Below are 17,584 nucleotides of genomic sequence, written 5' to 3'. Positions count from 1 at the left end.
TAAATTGAAAAAAAAATTTTTATAATTAGTTAAAAACTTTTAAATGTTTCTTATATTTCATTAGTAACTAATAACAGAACATATCATTGCATTTATGTTAACAAAACATTAATAACAATTTTTACATCTCTAATAGTCTTAAAAATGGATAAAAGAAGCACTAAAAACTATAATGAGATTGTTAAACTTTAATATATGGTTGAATAGCTTAATAAATGAATATATACAAAATTATGATGAAACAAAGGATATTAACAAAAAAAAATATAAATTAAATTTAAAAAAAAAAGACTACTATATATAAATGATTTTAAAATTTTATATTAATGCATTTGAAGTATTTTTAAAAGACACGACAATTTCAAATATGGTTAAAAAAGATTATATTACAGAAACAATACATCATGTATAAAAAAAAATGTTAAATTTACTCTTATCAGATATATTAACTATTAAACAAAATATTTTTTTATATTACGGTAATTAAAAAAGAAAAAAATTTTTCTTTTTTTTTATCAAATTATAAGCACAATTGTAAAAAGGTAAAAAAAATAAATCTTATTATTGTATTAAAATAATTTAGAAATAATATAAATAAATATTTTATTTGAATTATTTAGCTAAAAAAAATAAATATATACATATATGGTAACTTTAATTTATGTGACGAATTTAGGGTAAAACAATAATAAATAAAATACAGAATCACAACATGTGGAGAAAAAAAATATATTTATGTATACTTTTGTTAATATAATGTTAGTAATACGTAAAAGATTGCATATTTAAATAATTTATAAATAAATATTATGTCGTATAAAATATATATATTAAACTGATACAAGTATTTAGATTGGCAAATAATATTTTATATATTGTGTGATTATGTAAAGCATAAAAAAATTTTAATTTAATAATTTTTAAGAATAGGATAAAATCTAATATTCATTGAAAGTATAAAAAAAATTTTTTAAAGATATATCTTGTAGATATTCATGGTTTAATGACACAGTCCCAAGATATAACTTTTGTTTCATATTTTCTGATAGAACCAACTAAGTTAACTCGATTATTTATTACTTATACTACAACTTGCCTTGCTTAAACTATCCTCTCCTTGACAAATATCAACAAGTGATAAAAGACATACTATATCTTACTACAACAATAAAATACTTTTCCGTTTCATGACGTATTGTTATATATAAAAATTTTTTTAACTTTTAATATTACAATATAGTTTATTTTAAATATATATATATATACTTTTGTTATTCCTCTTTTAATTCAAACAATTTTGTTAAAATTTGTTGATTCACTGTAAATAATTTATTACATATGTTAAACATTATTTTAAAAAAAATTTTTTTTTTATTTTTATTTTTATTGTATAAAGTTATGTTTTAAAACATATAGTATTTTAAACATGAAGTAACAATATAACTTTATGATATTGTATTTTTAATTTTCTGCTTTTAAATATAAGAAAATATAAATGATATATAATGCCATTTTTCTACAAAGAAGTTTATAATAGTTGTTTAGCTTAAACTAAAAAATAAATTTTAAAAATTAAAAAATTTTTAAAGAAGATATAATTTAAATATGAATATGTATTATAATTCGTTATTTGTATTTAGATAATTTTTTTTTATTACCATTATTAAAATGATTATCGAGAAAGGAAAAAAAAAATTGATATTAAATAGAAATAAATTTTAAAATATCAATATTCAAAATAATTATTCTTTATTTGACGAAATGTATATATATATATATATATATATATTTATTTGTTAAGTAGAAAGTAGTATTTTAAAAAAAAAAATTTCTTTAACATATATAAATTTTAACTTAAAAATATATATTATAAACCATTTTGTTGAAATAAATTATTTACCAAAGATAAGAAGAAATTTAGTTTATATATTTAATAACAAAAAATGTTTTATTTTATTTATTTATTTTTATATTTATTCAAATGAAATGGAAATTAATTTTTTTATTGAAGAATAATTTAAGTTATAGTGTTAAAAATTTCTTTTTTAATTTTATTAATTTAAAAAATAAACAAAAATTAATTGAATTTGATAAGTAACCTTTATTGACATTTTTAATAATTTATTCTTTATTAATAAAATAAAATTAATATTTATTTATATATTTTTAATTTAAAAATAATAAAAAAGTTGATTAAAAATAAAATTATATACATTTCTTTTGAAGATTACCTTACATTTCTAAAAGGAACTGAATCATAATTAGTAAATAAATATTTATACTTTAAAATTAAGAGATATAGAACGTCTTTCAACAGTTTTTTCTTAACAGTTGAATGGCAATCTACACCTATTAATAATAAAGGCTTCAAATAATATAATAAAAATATTTTAGAATAAATATTGCACTATAATTTCTTCTTATTCTAATAATATTGTTGTTTTATATAAAAATTTGTTAACAATCATTATATAGATAAGGAGGTTGGACATATATGTTTTTTAAAAAATCACATGATTTTAAATGAAAAAACGCCTGCTAGGTAAAAAGAAAAATTTGCACTTTTGACGAAAAGAAAAGAAGAATAAGTAAATAAAACTTTTCTCGGCAATATATAATAATAAAGATAAAAAATTTTAAAATTTATTAAATAACATTTAAAAAAAAAAATATTATTTGTAATATTTAATAGATGAAGGTATTATTATGAAAAAAAAAAACTTTATATTTATATAATTTCAAAGTACTAAAAATATAATTCTCTAGAACTATATAAAATATTAACACTTAATGTTAATAAAATTTATATTTTACAAACATAAAATTTTTTTAAATTTTCATATTAATAAGTATTGTTACCTTGAAAAATACTTTCTAAAAACTATTTTTTTTTATTTCTTAATAAAATATAACATTTTATGAACTAAATCTATTGAAAATAAAATTGTTTAATTTCTATTAATGATTACAATAAAGCTTTCAATCAATTGTATATAAAAAAAAATAACGATTGTTTTATGTGTCTAGGAAAAATTTTTTCTATTTTGAAAATATATTTATACTTTCACAAAAACTTCTTTTTCCATTTTTTGGTAGAATACAGGAAATAAATAAGTATAAGATCATAAATTTTATTTTAAAATATTTTTATTTTTTTATCAAAAAAATAAAATTGGTTATACAAAAAAAGTTATCAAATATCAACTTTAATTGGGAGTTGTTTACATGATGTAATAAAATGTTAAATAATAAATGCTAATAAATTAAGAATATGTAGTAAAAAATTTTGTAAAAATAATAGTTTTTTTTTCTTTATTTACCAGTTAATGATTTAAAAATTAATTATTAAACAGTTTTGGTATAAATGATGTTATAAAAAAAATCTTTACTCTTTTGGTATGATTCTTAAAATTTAATAAAACAGTATATTTTAATATTGATTGTATATTTTATGTTGTGTTAATTTAACAAAAAGTTATTTGGATAAAAAATATATTTATTTTATCAATACTTTGTTGTTTCTTATGATAAAAATTAACAAACATTATGAAAAGTATATAAAATAAAATGAATTTTTAATTATGTTTAAAAACAATTTAATATTCCTTCTGCTTATAATAAATTTTTTTTTATTAATAATTTTTTTCATAAATATTTTCTAAAATAATACATTAATTAAAAAAGATTATCCATTTTATCATTTAAAAAAATAATTTTGTTTGTAAAAATATATTATAATAATTAATTAGTATTGATATTTTAAAAAAGTTTAATAAATATTTTGTCATTTCTTTATATCTATATTTTGGTATGTAAATAAAACAGAAAAAAAAAATTTGTTTTAAAAACAAAAATTAGTTATTAAACTAATAATACATGGTATACATGCAGAGGTATTCTAGTTTTATAATCTTTTATACAGTATATTTTATTAATAACTTTCTATCTCAATACATTATAAAATTTATCATTAAAATATAATAATTATGTTAATAAAGAATTTTTCTTCTATCCAAATTTGTAAAATGTTTGTCATCTCTACATTTCATTTAAAATGTATTTCTATTATTTTAAATATATTATTTTACAAATAAAAGGTATAAACTTTTAAAATAAATATTTGTTAAGAATATTTCAATGTCTATTTTTAACACATCATTACTATATAAAAAAGGTATTTTTTAAAAGTTCATTTCCTATACATATAATTACATATGGAAATAAAAACATCTGTTTAACAACAACTTTAAAAAAAAATAAATAATATTAAAAACTTTAGATTCTTTTTTGTATTTGCTTATGCCATTTATTATTACATCACCAAATGTATCTGAAGAAAAAAAGAAAGGTTATATAAAATTTTAAATGCTTTTTATTTAAAAATGTTTTATTTAGATGGTTTAATTTCTTTAAATTTATATTAATTGTGACCTTTTGCTTCAAAAATTATTTTGAAAGAAAAAATTTTTTTAAACATTTTATTATAGTAAATAAAAATGATTTTTTTTAAAAAAATTTAAATAAACGTTGTATTTGCTTTTAAAAACCATATATTATAATTTTTTTAAAGAAAGGAAGTATATCAATAAGTATATTGCTTTTAAAAATACTTTAATAAAATTAATAGTTCTTTCTAATCCCTACAATCATTTTTAAAGCTACTTATACATCAATAAATAAGGGCTATTTAAATCTTTTGTTTTTTTTTTTAGAAACTTTTCTTAAATCTATTTTTTTTTACTCCTTTACTATAGTTCATTTTAAATCAATGGTTAGGGAATTTGTTAAGCTGTTAAGAACATAAATTATGGTATGAAATATATAAATAAATAGAAATAAAAATAGAATATGCTGTAGATTTTTTAAGTATATATTTAAAAAAAAATTTATATAATAAAATAATTAACATTTCATATCTATAAACATACTAAATTTATTATTTTAAAAAAAGATTTTTGATAGTTTATAATTTGCAAAAATGATTCAATATTCTTAACAAAATATCTTCACATTTAAATATTAATGGCATATTGTATATTTTTATCACAAATATTGTTAGATACTAAACCAATATATTTTTCAAACATTTTCAGATTTAACTAATTTATAAACTTTTTGAATTAGCAATTGTTTACAATTATTAAAAACATAGTTTTTTTTTTGAATATAAAAGTGATTAATATCTTAAAGTAATATTTAAACTCTTTGCTAAAAATACACAACATTTAATTTTTTTTTTAATAAATATATTAACATTACAAATATTTGTTGATGTAAAAGTATTGCATTTGTTATAAAATATAACTTTTTTTTATTATTATTAAAAAATTTTAATTTAACTTTACAAATTATAAAATAAAGTTGCGTTATCAATGATATTTAGAAATTTATACTTTTTTTAAAAGAATACAAACTTCACAAAACAATTTACACTTTGAAAAGTGTTAATTGATTAAATAAATGATTATATTTTTAAATGTCTTATAGTGATATTAAAAAGTTTTTTTATTGGATTTGAATTATAACTATAATCATAGGATAATGTATAAAAGTGCTTTTTTAAATATAGAAATAATCAAAAGATAACGATAAGAGTACTAAGTATCGTGTTATACAATTTAAATATAGAATTATATAACAAAAAAGTCATAAGAAATAAACTTTATAATATAAATAATTAAATGGATAAAAAAAATTTTTTAAAAGACTTTCATTTTTATTGGACAACTTAAATTTGTAGAAATTTTTTCATAATTCAATATAATTTGAAATAACATCATTTTTTTTTAAATGTCAAGCTATATATTTTAAATTTTAAAAAATAACTTTTCAATTTCCCTTAAGAAGTTGTTTCCATATAATAAAGTTTGCAGGTCATCAGAAATTTCATATTTTACAATGTTATCTTGTCAATCAAGCTGCAACTAATAAATCTTTGTTGGTTATTTGAGCCTTCTTTTATAACAAATTAATGTTTTTTACTAAATATATAAATTTTATAAAATAGATCTTATCATTAAACAAAACATTTTTTAGATTAATAAATTTTCTTGTTTTTAATATCTATAATAGATGTAAAAGTTACTTGTTATGATATAATCTAAATAAATTTATTGGAATAATTTCAATATACAAATATGATGTTTCAAAAATTTAAACAATATTTATTCTATTGTTTTAAAATATTTTTATTCTTCTTATTTAAAAGTTAAAATTTTTACTTGCTAAGTATAATATTCTTTATGTCTTTTATACATTATAATTAAATAAAGTTTTTCATTTTTACATCTTTTTGAAAAGAATTAATTGAAAAAATGATTTTTATTATGATATGTATTGATTATTAAAATTAATAAAACAATTGTAACTATTCATCTTTTGTATTTTTATTAATATATTTTTAAGAACACTATAAAATTTTATTAGTTTTTTATAATTATCATATATAAAAAGTTTAGTAAATAAAAATTTCTTTTAAACAAGATTGATTCATTTTTAATATAAAATAATAAATTTTAAAAGTATTTTATTTTTTATATTAAAAATTTTTAAATCTTTTTATTTTCATAATTTTAAACTAGTCAAAAAATTTAATTATTTTTACAAATTTGTAATAAAAGTTGTTTAAAGATATAAAAGTAAATATTAATAAATAGATCAATAAAGTTTATATGTTTATACTTATTTTTTAACAATAAATGGGTTATATTAACTTTATTTTGTTTATTAAATAAGATAACATTGTTAAAAATGGATATATATAAAGTATATTTTAGTAGCTAATTTTACAAATCTGAAGATAAAAACAAGTAAGTAAGAATAATTTAGAAATATAGGAAAAAAGCAAATAATAAAAATTTTATTCTAAAATTTCAATTATACAAAATCGAGTATTTGTTATGCTAACTTTTATCAATTTTTCAATTATTTTCCAAAATTTAAAAGATAAAAAGTTTCAATGTAAGAAATCTTTTATTATTGTTAGTGGACCAATGGTGATATTTAATGTATTTTCTCATAGAAAAAAACATCCATTACTCAGTTATCAATTTTATTTGTATAACCAACTTTTTCAATTATTTCTGATGCCATATACTAGATTGTTTTTATAAACCGCTACGTACCGTATTCTTGATACAAAACAAGTTTACAACTTAAAATCAGATAACTTTACGATTGTATCATTTTATAGAAAAATATTTCCAGGTCTGATGTCTTTGTGATTTATTTTGTGTTGATGACAAAATTCCACATAATTAACATTTTGAGTAAATATTTGGAAGAAAATCAATAGCACGGATTATGTTATAAACATATCATTTTCGTATAATTCTCATTTAAACGACAGAAACTTTAAAATGTATAATATAATAATTTCAAGTAACATAATCCAAAAACAAAATAACATTTTCTTTCTTTATACAACAAAAATTTCATTTTAACGTTGTGAAGATGATTCAAATGGTTTTGAAAATTTTTTTTATTCTAAACAAGCATTAGTTTTTTTTAAAATGATTTATTTTTTGTGAAAAACTTTTATGTCAAAAAAAATACAGGGATTTGATGAGGTATAATATATACCTATTCAAAACTTTCTTTTTAAAATTGTTAACTAATTTAAGATTTTCATTCGACAACCAAATAAAATATAAAAAGTAATTATAATATATCTACAGTTAAATTGAATATTTCTCTTTTATTTTTTAAAATTAATAAAACTATTTCCAAAACAGTCTACCGAAAGATATAAGTTAAAATTCTTATATTTATATGTTATTTTAATACTAGAGCAAATATACAATAAATATTTCAATACCTTAGTTTATATTTTCTAAAATTACCTTATCAAACAATTACATTGTTATAGATAAATTTCTTAGTTTATTAAAGTAAACTTTTTTTCCTGTTTTTGATCATTAAATGAACTTTTGAAGTACGCACATTTTATTTTTCCTATTTAAAAAAAATATAGAAAAGGTATGTTTAAATAATGAAAGTAAATATTTTATATTATTATAATAAAAATAACAGAATTGGAGATTTTTTTTTTGTATATTCAATAATTAAAAGTATACAAGTTTTGAAAAAGTTTTAAAAATAAATGATGCATAAATTTATGTATATTTTTGTAAGAAATGTTCTTAATTTGATCATTAATGATAGTTAATTGTTCAAAATTTTTTTTTAAAACATACCATTATAATAAAATTTAAAATAAAATTTATATGCATGTGTGATGGTATTTTTAACAGTAAAAATCAAACCATTAAATTTCATTTATTTTTATGTGATTTCAAAAAAAACAAATTATTATTTTAAAACATTAATAATGACTATTTTTTAATCAATCAAAAACAAAAATTTATATTTTATGTAAAAAATATCATCTTAATATTGTTTTAATTTGTGATTAAATCAATCAACCATAAGAATATCAAAACGGTCAAAAAAATTTAATGAAGATGATTTAAAATAAAAGTAAATTAATTAATAAAAATAGCCATAGAGTGAAAAGCAATTTATTTTGATTCATTCAGTTACATCATCAAACAAATTTGTTTCAAATATTTTTTAGGCAACAAAACTAATGTAATGGTGCAATTTAAGGTAATTATTTTTAAAACAATTTTAATATTAACAGTCATTAGAGTTTATTTTAAACACATTATACATTATTTTTTTCTGATACAACATTTTGATTTTTAAATATATGCAATAGTTTAGATAAATTATTCAAGTTTAGAAACTTTGTTTAATAAAAAAAGTGCTATTAATTAATGGCAAATAATTTAAATGGCAAGATGTTGTAATAATATCTCATAAATTATATGCTGTTGAAAAAAATAAATTTATTTAATTAATGAATAAATGATCTGCTAAAAGATATAAAGTATTTAATGATATATGATTATAAAAGAAATATATTTTACAATTAAATTTATTAAACATCAATAAAACAATTAATTTTTCATAATTAAGACAATAATTCAAGTATAATAATATTTTTATATATAGAATGTGTCATTTTGTAAAATTAATATTTATGAAAATATTTGAAAGAATTTAACATGATAATTTTGAGAAATTGTTAAAAATCAAAAAATATAAAACTTTTCAATAATAATTGTGCGTGTGAATATTTGTAGAAATTTGATTAAAGTAGATTTATACTGATAATTTATGCATATTTGAATAAAATTAAAGATCCATATATACCACCAATGGTTCATCAAAATTAATTGAATTAACTGTTTTTAGTGAAGTTTTAAAATCTTTTAACATTTTATTAATGTTTACCGAATCACTTTCAGATAAAGCACTTGCATTTGTTAGCAAATCTACTAAATTTTCATCGTCAAATGTTGGCTCCAAAAGACAATCTTTTTTAATAGTATCTTTAGATAATTTATCATGATCATTTATTTCTTTCAAATATTTTTCATTATCCATCATACTTCTAAGTTTTTCAAAATTTATTTCTTCATTAAATTCATTAAAATTTATCATTCTCTTGAATAACTTAGTAAGGAAATTATAAAACTAACTAACTAACCTCTTTTGTTCTGTCAAGTATTTGTTGTAATGCACGTTCTGTTTCTTCATCTCTTTTAAAATCATTTTTATTAAAACGTGAATTATTGTATCTCATTGATGAAGATCTTCTTAAACTTTCTCTTTCAATATTTTGTTGTTCTCTTAAAAAATTAATTTTAAAATATAAATAAAAGTATACCTTTGATTTAGTTGGCAATTAGTTCCATTTTCATGATTAATTACATCATCACCAATTAAAGGAGTCTCATCATCAAACAAGTCAGAAAAACATGGACATACTATTTTAAAAAATGATTTCATTTGAAACATTTTAACTAAAATAAGTATTAAAAAAGTATTTTAATAAAATAATATTTACAATAAAAATAGACTACTACTTTAGTAATAATCTTATTGCAAAATAAACTTTCATCTGGTATAGTGATATTTAGTTTAAAACATTTCTAACATATTACATCTTTCCAACATAATTTACAAGAATAAAGTGCCATAATCACATCCATTCAACTTTTCTTTAATTTTTTACTTTTAATAAATTTCAAAAATATCAATAAAATAAAAATTTTTAAAAAAATAACTTCATTTTTTTCAAAATTAAATTATATTATGAAGCTATAATTATATAATTATTAATTATTAACATGATTTATCAATGAAAATTTTATCGATTGAATTGCATTAAGAAAAAATAATCAACATTGAATATGGAAAAATATAAAATTGTTCTCAAATATAACTCTATAAAAACTTTAAAACTATTAAAAATTAATTTAATTTCAAATTTAATTTGAAATAACAAAATATTGTTATTTTTACTTAAATTATATTAATTACCTTGTATAATTATTTAAAATTTTATATATATAAATGGATTAATTTAAATGAAAGATTAGATAGTATTTTTCTTACAATTTGTCATATACAAGATAATAAAATTATCTGGTAACATTATTTATCAATATATAGAAGCATTTTTTATCAAATTGACGCTCCTATATTTCATTTTATCAATAAAAATATACGTATATATATACAATTATAAGGACATAAAAATAAATTAAGGTTGATAAATCACTTTTATTGGACAAATAATTATAATTTTTAACATTAATAAATTTATTCTATTATAAAATAATTTTAAATATAAAAAATGAAAGCATTCATCTTACTTTATTTTTTTGCTATCATTTTTTTGTCATCTAAGTTAAATTGTTATGTTTTTGATGATAATCAAGGTATTTCTACAGTTTTACCAAAAGGACCAATAATTAGTTTTAATCATTCACATTCAAGTATGTTAATAATTACTTTAATATAATAATTTTATAGAATTTCAAAAACAATGTAATGCTGGTACATGTACATATATTCTTACAGTTCCTGGATTATCTAATAAAATTTATAGTTATTTTAAAGAAAAAATTGATAATGATAAAATTATTGAAGCAACAGATGAAACAATAATACAACATGAAAATGAAAATATTCAGTCATCACTTAAAAATATTCAAAGTGATGTTGAAAAGATTGAAAATGAACTTAATAATTTAACATCTATATATAATAAACTTGAATCAATTGTTGAAACAATAGAGGTTAATCTTGAACAATCTAACGAATCATTGATTTCAATAAAATCTTATATAGATGAAATGAATAAAACATCAACAAATAATGCTCTTTATCAATGCTATGTCAAAGCATATGAATCATGTTTAGAACCATCATCAACTACAGCTAAAATTACTTTATCATCAAGTACTATATCATCTATTAAATCTACATCACAATCAGGTTCAAAATTACCAACTGTATCTATGCCTTCAACTAAAATTCAATCTACACCACAATTAGTTTCAAAACAATCAACATTACCTTACACCACATCTAAAATTCTATCTACGCAATCTACAAATATTGTAACTACTACAGCAAATGTTGGAACATCATCAAAAAGTTTAACAACAACGTCTGTTGTGAATACTCAAACAACAACTATATAAAAAAGAACAACAGTAAAACTTAAATTAACATATACTTGATAAATATCTAATTATGTAATCTGATACTTTAGATTTCTCTATTGATATTTAAAAACTTATATCAAAAAAATTAAAAATTAAAATAATATTTAAGGTAAAATTTTATAATAATTTAAAAAAAAGTTTTTGTTTGATTACTTTTCAAATGATAAATAATAATTTGATAGTCAATTCAAACTTTAAATAAAAAGACAAAATTAACATTTTGATAAATATATTAGAATACTTTTGCAAATTAAATAGTTAAAAATACTATTTGTCTGACATATTCTGTGTATCATTATGTTTAATAGCTTCATAAACTTTTTTAAGTTCAGGAAAAACTTCAGTTTTCATATAATCACCAGCAGCAGATGCTTTTTCTTTTATTGTAGGAATAGCAACTTCATTAAGCCATTCTTTAAATCCTTTGTATGTATCAGGATCTTGTAATGTTGTCTTTAACTCTTCAGTTTTATTTTTTATTGTTGGAGCAGCTGTTTCTTTGATATAGTCAGCAGCTGAATTAAGACCATTTGAAATTGTATTTGTTAAATCATCAAACCAGCTACCATAAATATTACCTGGTTGAACAATTAAAAGACAGAAAATAACTATAAAAAGATTTTGTTTACTTAATTTCATTTTCTTAAATCTAAAAAAAATGTTTTTATAGTAACTAGTATAGTTTATTTTTTTTATAATTTAAATATAAATTTATCATTTAAAATAAATATTTTAAAATAAAAAGTATTATAAAAAATTTTATATTCTTATAAATAATAAAATTTTAAATGTTAAAAAAAATGTAAGAAATTAAAAAAAAATCAATATATATCTATGTTGTAATGATTATCAAAATTGTGAATGACTAATAATCTATAACAAGTTTATTATTTATCCAATTAAAGTATTAAGTTTATATTTGAGTTTTATAAAAGAATAAAATGACTGTTTAACAATAATACACATTATTTTAAAATATTCATTTATATATGGTAATAATAATAATCTTCTTTATATAAAGTAAAATAAAGTATTATATATATATATATATTATATATGAATAGCAGATATAATTATAGATTAAATTACTAAAATATCCTTAATCAACTATTATATATTCGATCTTATTATAGTGCTCAAATTTATAAGTATGGTAATTACTAATTATATAGTATAAAATATTTTTCAAGAAACTAAAACACTTTACACTAAGTATTGAAGAATATCTAACATTGCCGTTAACTAAATATAAAGATATAATTTTATTTTACTCTTATTTTCTAAATTAACAAATGTAAATTATAAGGAAATAAATAAATCAAATGTATTAAATGAAATATAAAAATTTTATATATGTATAGAAATATATTATATAACATATACAATTTACTAATTATATTGTTAAAATATTATAAAGATAATTTAAAACTTTAAAATTGACTAAAATGAAATTAATAAATAATATTATAATAATATTATGTTTTTATATTTATATATATATTTGAATAACATGAGATTTATTTTCACTGTTATGTTTTTAAATTAAGATGATAAATAATATGAATCACCATTTTAATAAAACATAAATGACTAATAAGAGAAGGTTGTATGTAAAACTAATTAAATATATTTTATTTCAAAAAAGAAAAAACTTTTATAATAGAATAATAAAAATTATAATTAAAAAATTGTTAATATTACAAGGTTAAGCATTTTTTTTTATTTTAATTTTGATCAATAAGATATTTTCATTAAATAGATTGTGAAGAATATCAAAAATAAAATTTTTTTAAATATTAAACTATACAATTTTTGTAATAGTATAACCAGAATAATTATATTTAGGCTATATAAAAGATTATTTAAATAAATTGACTGGTTTATTTTTTATTATATAATGCTAAATTAATTTATAAAAAGCTTAAAAAATGTTACCACTTTTTAAAACTTTTTTTTTAAACAAAATTGAGCAAAAAAAAAAATGTTTTGTTTTTAGTGATGATCAATTTTAAAGTAAGTATTTTTATAATATACTTATTTGTAATAATAAAAAACAAATGTTCATCCAAATTTTATTGTTAAATAATAAGAAAAATAAAATCATCACAATTATTCATTAATCAATTAATTTATATAAAATAAGCCTTTTAAAAAAAAGAAGATATATTGTTATTTTGTTTATAATATTCATAGGCTTAAGAGCATTTAATGTTTTCTAACCATTGGACAGTAGGATATGGCGTATATAGTAAAGACAGTTTTGTTATTTAAAAGTTAATTTCATATCTTCTCACCATAAAACATAAAACTATGATCGTTTTTTTTTTTGCAAAATTGCTTGTTGTTAGTAAAATAAAAAATATGAATGTGTTTCTTTGTCGGCCACTATTAATATCAGAGTTACATAATTATAGGAATATATTGGATGAAGGAGAAATTTTTGTGCAACTTGAATTATATTGGTAATACGTTGATTAATTAAAATCTTTAGGCAAAATACATAACGTTATTGGCATCAGGATGAACTTGAACAGCACGAGCCAAGTTTGATAATGTTGTATCTTCTGAAGTTCCAGATGGTTGTGAACCTTCGCCAGAATCATGTTCACGATCAACTAAATGATAACGAGCACGGAAAGCTACAAGATGTGCATAATAAGCAGGAGCTGGAATTGATACTGATCTTGTACAACGAACATAAGTATGACACATTTGATAAGTCAATTGCTGTAATTCATCAGCCTTAAGATTATTATCATCCCAAAGTACATGGTAATGTGAAGGACGTGAGGTACCTTGAATTCCTGCATGTGAACAAAGGTAAAAATCAAATTCTGTTGGATGAGTAATACCAGCATCAACAGTTGTACCTGGTGGAATGTTTTGAGCTTTACCAACTTGATCTCTTCTATCACAAGCAAAAAGTCTTGTATGATGACGTTTTTGAACAGCAATAAAAGTAATACCAGGTTGATATCCTCTTTCTAATGTCATGCAAGCTTCACGTATTGCTCTTAATTCATATTGAAGAACATTTAAAAATTGACCTTCAGAAACACCATCACGGTAAAGTACAATTTTTGTTGGTTTAAAATGAGTATTTCTATAAAATTGAACAAGAAGTTCTCTAACCATATAGGCAAGATCAGTTATTATTTCATGTCTATGTTGTTGAACACGAACTGTAGCAGCATAACGTGATGGATGAGCATCCATTGATCCAACAACTGCAGCAATTGATGGTTTTCTAGAATCACCTGCTGGTGGATGTGTTATATCAGCACCTAAAAATATTACAGGTTCATTAAAAACAGCTGGTCTAACTGAAGGAAGTAAAATTGAATTAACACCACCTAATTTAACATTCATTTTTAAACATAAATTTGAAAGTGTTTGTGGTGTTGTTTTAATAACATTTTTAGCTTGAACACATTGTGTTGCAATACCTAATACAGTATCACCAACACGTTTAACTTCCGCATAAACTGGTGTTTTTCCTGGTAAAACAACAACAACTAATTGAAGACCAGGATAAGTATTTTTTAAGTATTGAAACATTGGCTCAACTTGATCAACGCCAACTGCATATTTACAGAAGCATGGTTGTCCAATTATTGGCATACCAGCATCAGAAGAAATGCGTTGAAGATTTCCTGTAAAACTTCTAAGATCGTGTTCTTTGACATGAGTTTGTTGAGCAAAACATGCTATAGCCCACATTTTAACTTCAATTCCTGTATGAAATTGTTTTCCTCTCATATCCCAAACTCCTTGATTAGGTAAGGCTGTTGTTTTAGTACGCCCACCATAAAGAAGTTTTGGTGCTGGAAGAACGCGACCTTTAACTTCAGTCATTTCAGGTGTTATAGAAATTCCAAATTCAGCAGCATATGGATCACTTGTAAAATCTGCTTTTTGAACTAAATTTGTGATTTCACGTTCTCTTTCAGGAGCACTTCGTGCTGTTGCTTTAATCATTGTTGAAGTTTGAGTATCAGTTAATTTTTTAATGCATCTTTGTCCTGAAACAATATCACAAACTTCTAATGGCAGGTATATATTTTTATGTTCTTGACCAACTTGTAAACATGGTAAGTAAGGGTATTTTAATTGCATATTATATTTGTCAAGGAAATATTTTGCAACAGTACAATCAGTAGTCATTCCATTGTCATTAAGAAGTGGGAATGTTTGAGACTGAGCCGGTCTTCTCGTGACATTGCAAACTCTATATTTTCTACGCATTTGTCCGCAATGAGTTATTTCAATTTTTAATCCTCTCATTTCTTTTGTAAATTTAACTCTTTGAGCATCAGATAAGGAACGTCTTTCAGCAAATGTTGAGACAGGTTGTTCCAATACTTCAGCTAAAAATTCTAATACAGACATTCTACGATAAAATGCTGTAGCTGAGACATCAATATTTAACATCATGCGCCATTCTGATGGCCTTACAGATTGATGGAAACCAAACCAAACCTCTCGCCCACCTCCCAGTTTTCCATAATCTTGTCCATGATGATGTTGTCCACTATGTTGAGGTTTTGTTGTATGTGGTGATGAGAAAAATGATCTTCCAACAGGAGTATATTGTGTTGATGGTAAATGCCTTAAAATAACATCCATAGCTTGTACAGCATCAGCAGGAATACTATGAATAATTCCAGCCATTGCATCTTCAAGACGTTGTAATGAAACAGTTGCTTGATAACGTATTCCAACAGTAAATTTTCTTTCTTGATTTGAATCTCCAGATAAATTGACTTCAAATTCATTTCTATCAGTACCTATTGGTAATAACTCTCTTGTATACATATTCTTTTTACCATCATAAACTAATTTTGTATTAACGAAAACATTTGGATAAGAAGAAATTAAAGCTTTTATTACGTCACGGTTTACTTTTCTTGGACATTTCTCTGGAGATACATCTACTTGATAATATTGTACATTACCTCCTGGAATTGATACCTTAAAATGATTTGCCTTCAAGGCTATTTCTCTTCCTTGCTGGCCATGATCAGGACGTTTTGGGATAGGAAAAGTGAATGATAACTGTTGACTTGGTATCAACGCTTGTTGATCGTCGCTTATAGTACTCATCATTGGGACTCCAGGTGCAAATGAGAGTAATGAGTGATTGTCGCTCATATTCCCTTCATTGTTCATAATACTTTGGGATCCAGTATGCAACACCGACAAATCTTGAGGTAGGTTTGTTATTTGAGTTGTAAAAAAATCATTCTGGATATAATGATGATTAGCATCTTGAAGTCCCAAAAATCCAGTCATAGAATTTGGCATTTGTATAGTTCCGTTATCATCAAAACTCAACGCATCTAGAAAAAAAAATATTATTTTAATAAAATTTATTTTTTTTTTTTTATTTAATTCTTACCAAACATGTTATTCATATTTTGTTGATGATCAATGCCAGTTGCAGCCATATCTATTTCTTAATTGGGAGATCTAAATTACTTGCAATAATTTGCGAAATTAGCAACTATTATTCAATTAAAAATATGTTTCTTAGTAGAAACAATTTAAAACTCCCGTTATGAAGATAACAATAATAAAATGTTGTATCTATAATATGGCAGAAATTAAAATGCGTTCACAATATGATTATATATCTACTAATATAAACAGTATAAACGTTCATTAGACCAATATTGTCGCGTGACAAATATTGTTAAAGTATAAAGTATTATATTTATTGATTAAAAAGAATGTTAAATATGATATATATAAGTATTCAAACTACTAAAGTTATGTTTTACATTCATTAAATTGCTCTAAAAAACAATTTAAATACAAAGTAAAACGTAAGAGAGAAACGTTGTTTTTAAATCAAAAAAATGCGCCTATCTAAAATTGACACATAAACTAATCGTTAAAATGCTTTTCTTTTTAAGATAAAATGGGTTGATTGGAAAAATGTTAATATATGTTATACTACGATAGTGACTACTACTACTATCATAAAAGTCAAAGTAGTACAT

At 20.2% G+C, this 17,584-nt stretch overlaps 4 protein-coding genes across 4 annotated transcripts; 1 reads left to right on the top strand and 3 right to left on the bottom strand.

Annotated features, from left to right (window-relative positions):
* Window positions 1-9,198: 9,198 nt before the first annotated feature.
* On the bottom strand, window positions 9,199-10,023 carry SRAE_X000201700 (Hypothetical protein; the record flags this gene model as incomplete). The annotated part of the gene is made up of 5 exons (XM_024643041.1): window positions 9,199-9,510; window positions 9,554-9,695; window positions 9,734-9,869; window positions 9,914-9,967; window positions 10,011-10,023. The coding sequence occupies 5 exons, from the start codon at window positions 10,021-10,023 to the stop codon at window positions 9,199-9,201; spliced, it is 657 nt and encodes a 218-aa protein (XP_024499488.1).
* A 682-nt stretch (window positions 10,024-10,705) lies between these two features.
* On the top strand, window positions 10,706-11,558 carry SRAE_X000201600 (Hypothetical protein; the record flags this gene model as incomplete). The annotated part of the gene is made up of 2 exons (XM_024643030.1): window positions 10,706-10,847; window positions 10,885-11,558. 2 exons carry the CDS (start codon window positions 10,706-10,708, stop codon window positions 11,556-11,558), a joined length of 816 nt encoding a protein of 271 aa, XP_024499487.1.
* Window positions 11,559-11,849: 291 nt separating this feature from the next.
* Window positions 11,850-12,221, bottom strand: SRAE_X000201500 (Hypothetical protein; the record flags this gene model as incomplete). Its single annotated transcript, XM_024643018.1, has 2 exons — window positions 11,850-12,097; window positions 12,161-12,221. 2 exons carry the CDS (start codon window positions 12,219-12,221, stop codon window positions 11,850-11,852), a joined length of 309 nt encoding a protein of 102 aa, XP_024499486.1.
* A 1,848-nt stretch (window positions 12,222-14,069) lies between these two features.
* Window positions 14,070-17,029, bottom strand: SRAE_X000201400 (Protein argonaute-4; the record flags this gene model as incomplete). The annotated part of the gene is made up of 2 exons (XM_024643007.1): window positions 14,070-16,921; window positions 16,981-17,029. The coding sequence occupies 2 exons, from the start codon at window positions 17,027-17,029 to the stop codon at window positions 14,070-14,072; spliced, it is 2,901 nt and encodes a 966-aa protein (XP_024499485.1).
* Window positions 17,030-17,584: the final 555 nt, after the last annotated feature.

This window comes from Strongyloides ratti, scaffold srae_chrx_scaffold0000004, assembly GCF_001040885.1.
Source record: "Strongyloides ratti genome assembly S_ratti_ED321, scaffold srae_chrx_scaffold0000004".
Taxonomy (NCBI): domain Eukaryota; kingdom Metazoa; phylum Nematoda; class Chromadorea; order Rhabditida; family Strongyloididae; genus Strongyloides; species Strongyloides ratti.
Note: the sequence above shows the minus strand (reverse complement) of the source record. Positions and strands in the feature narration are given on the sequence as shown.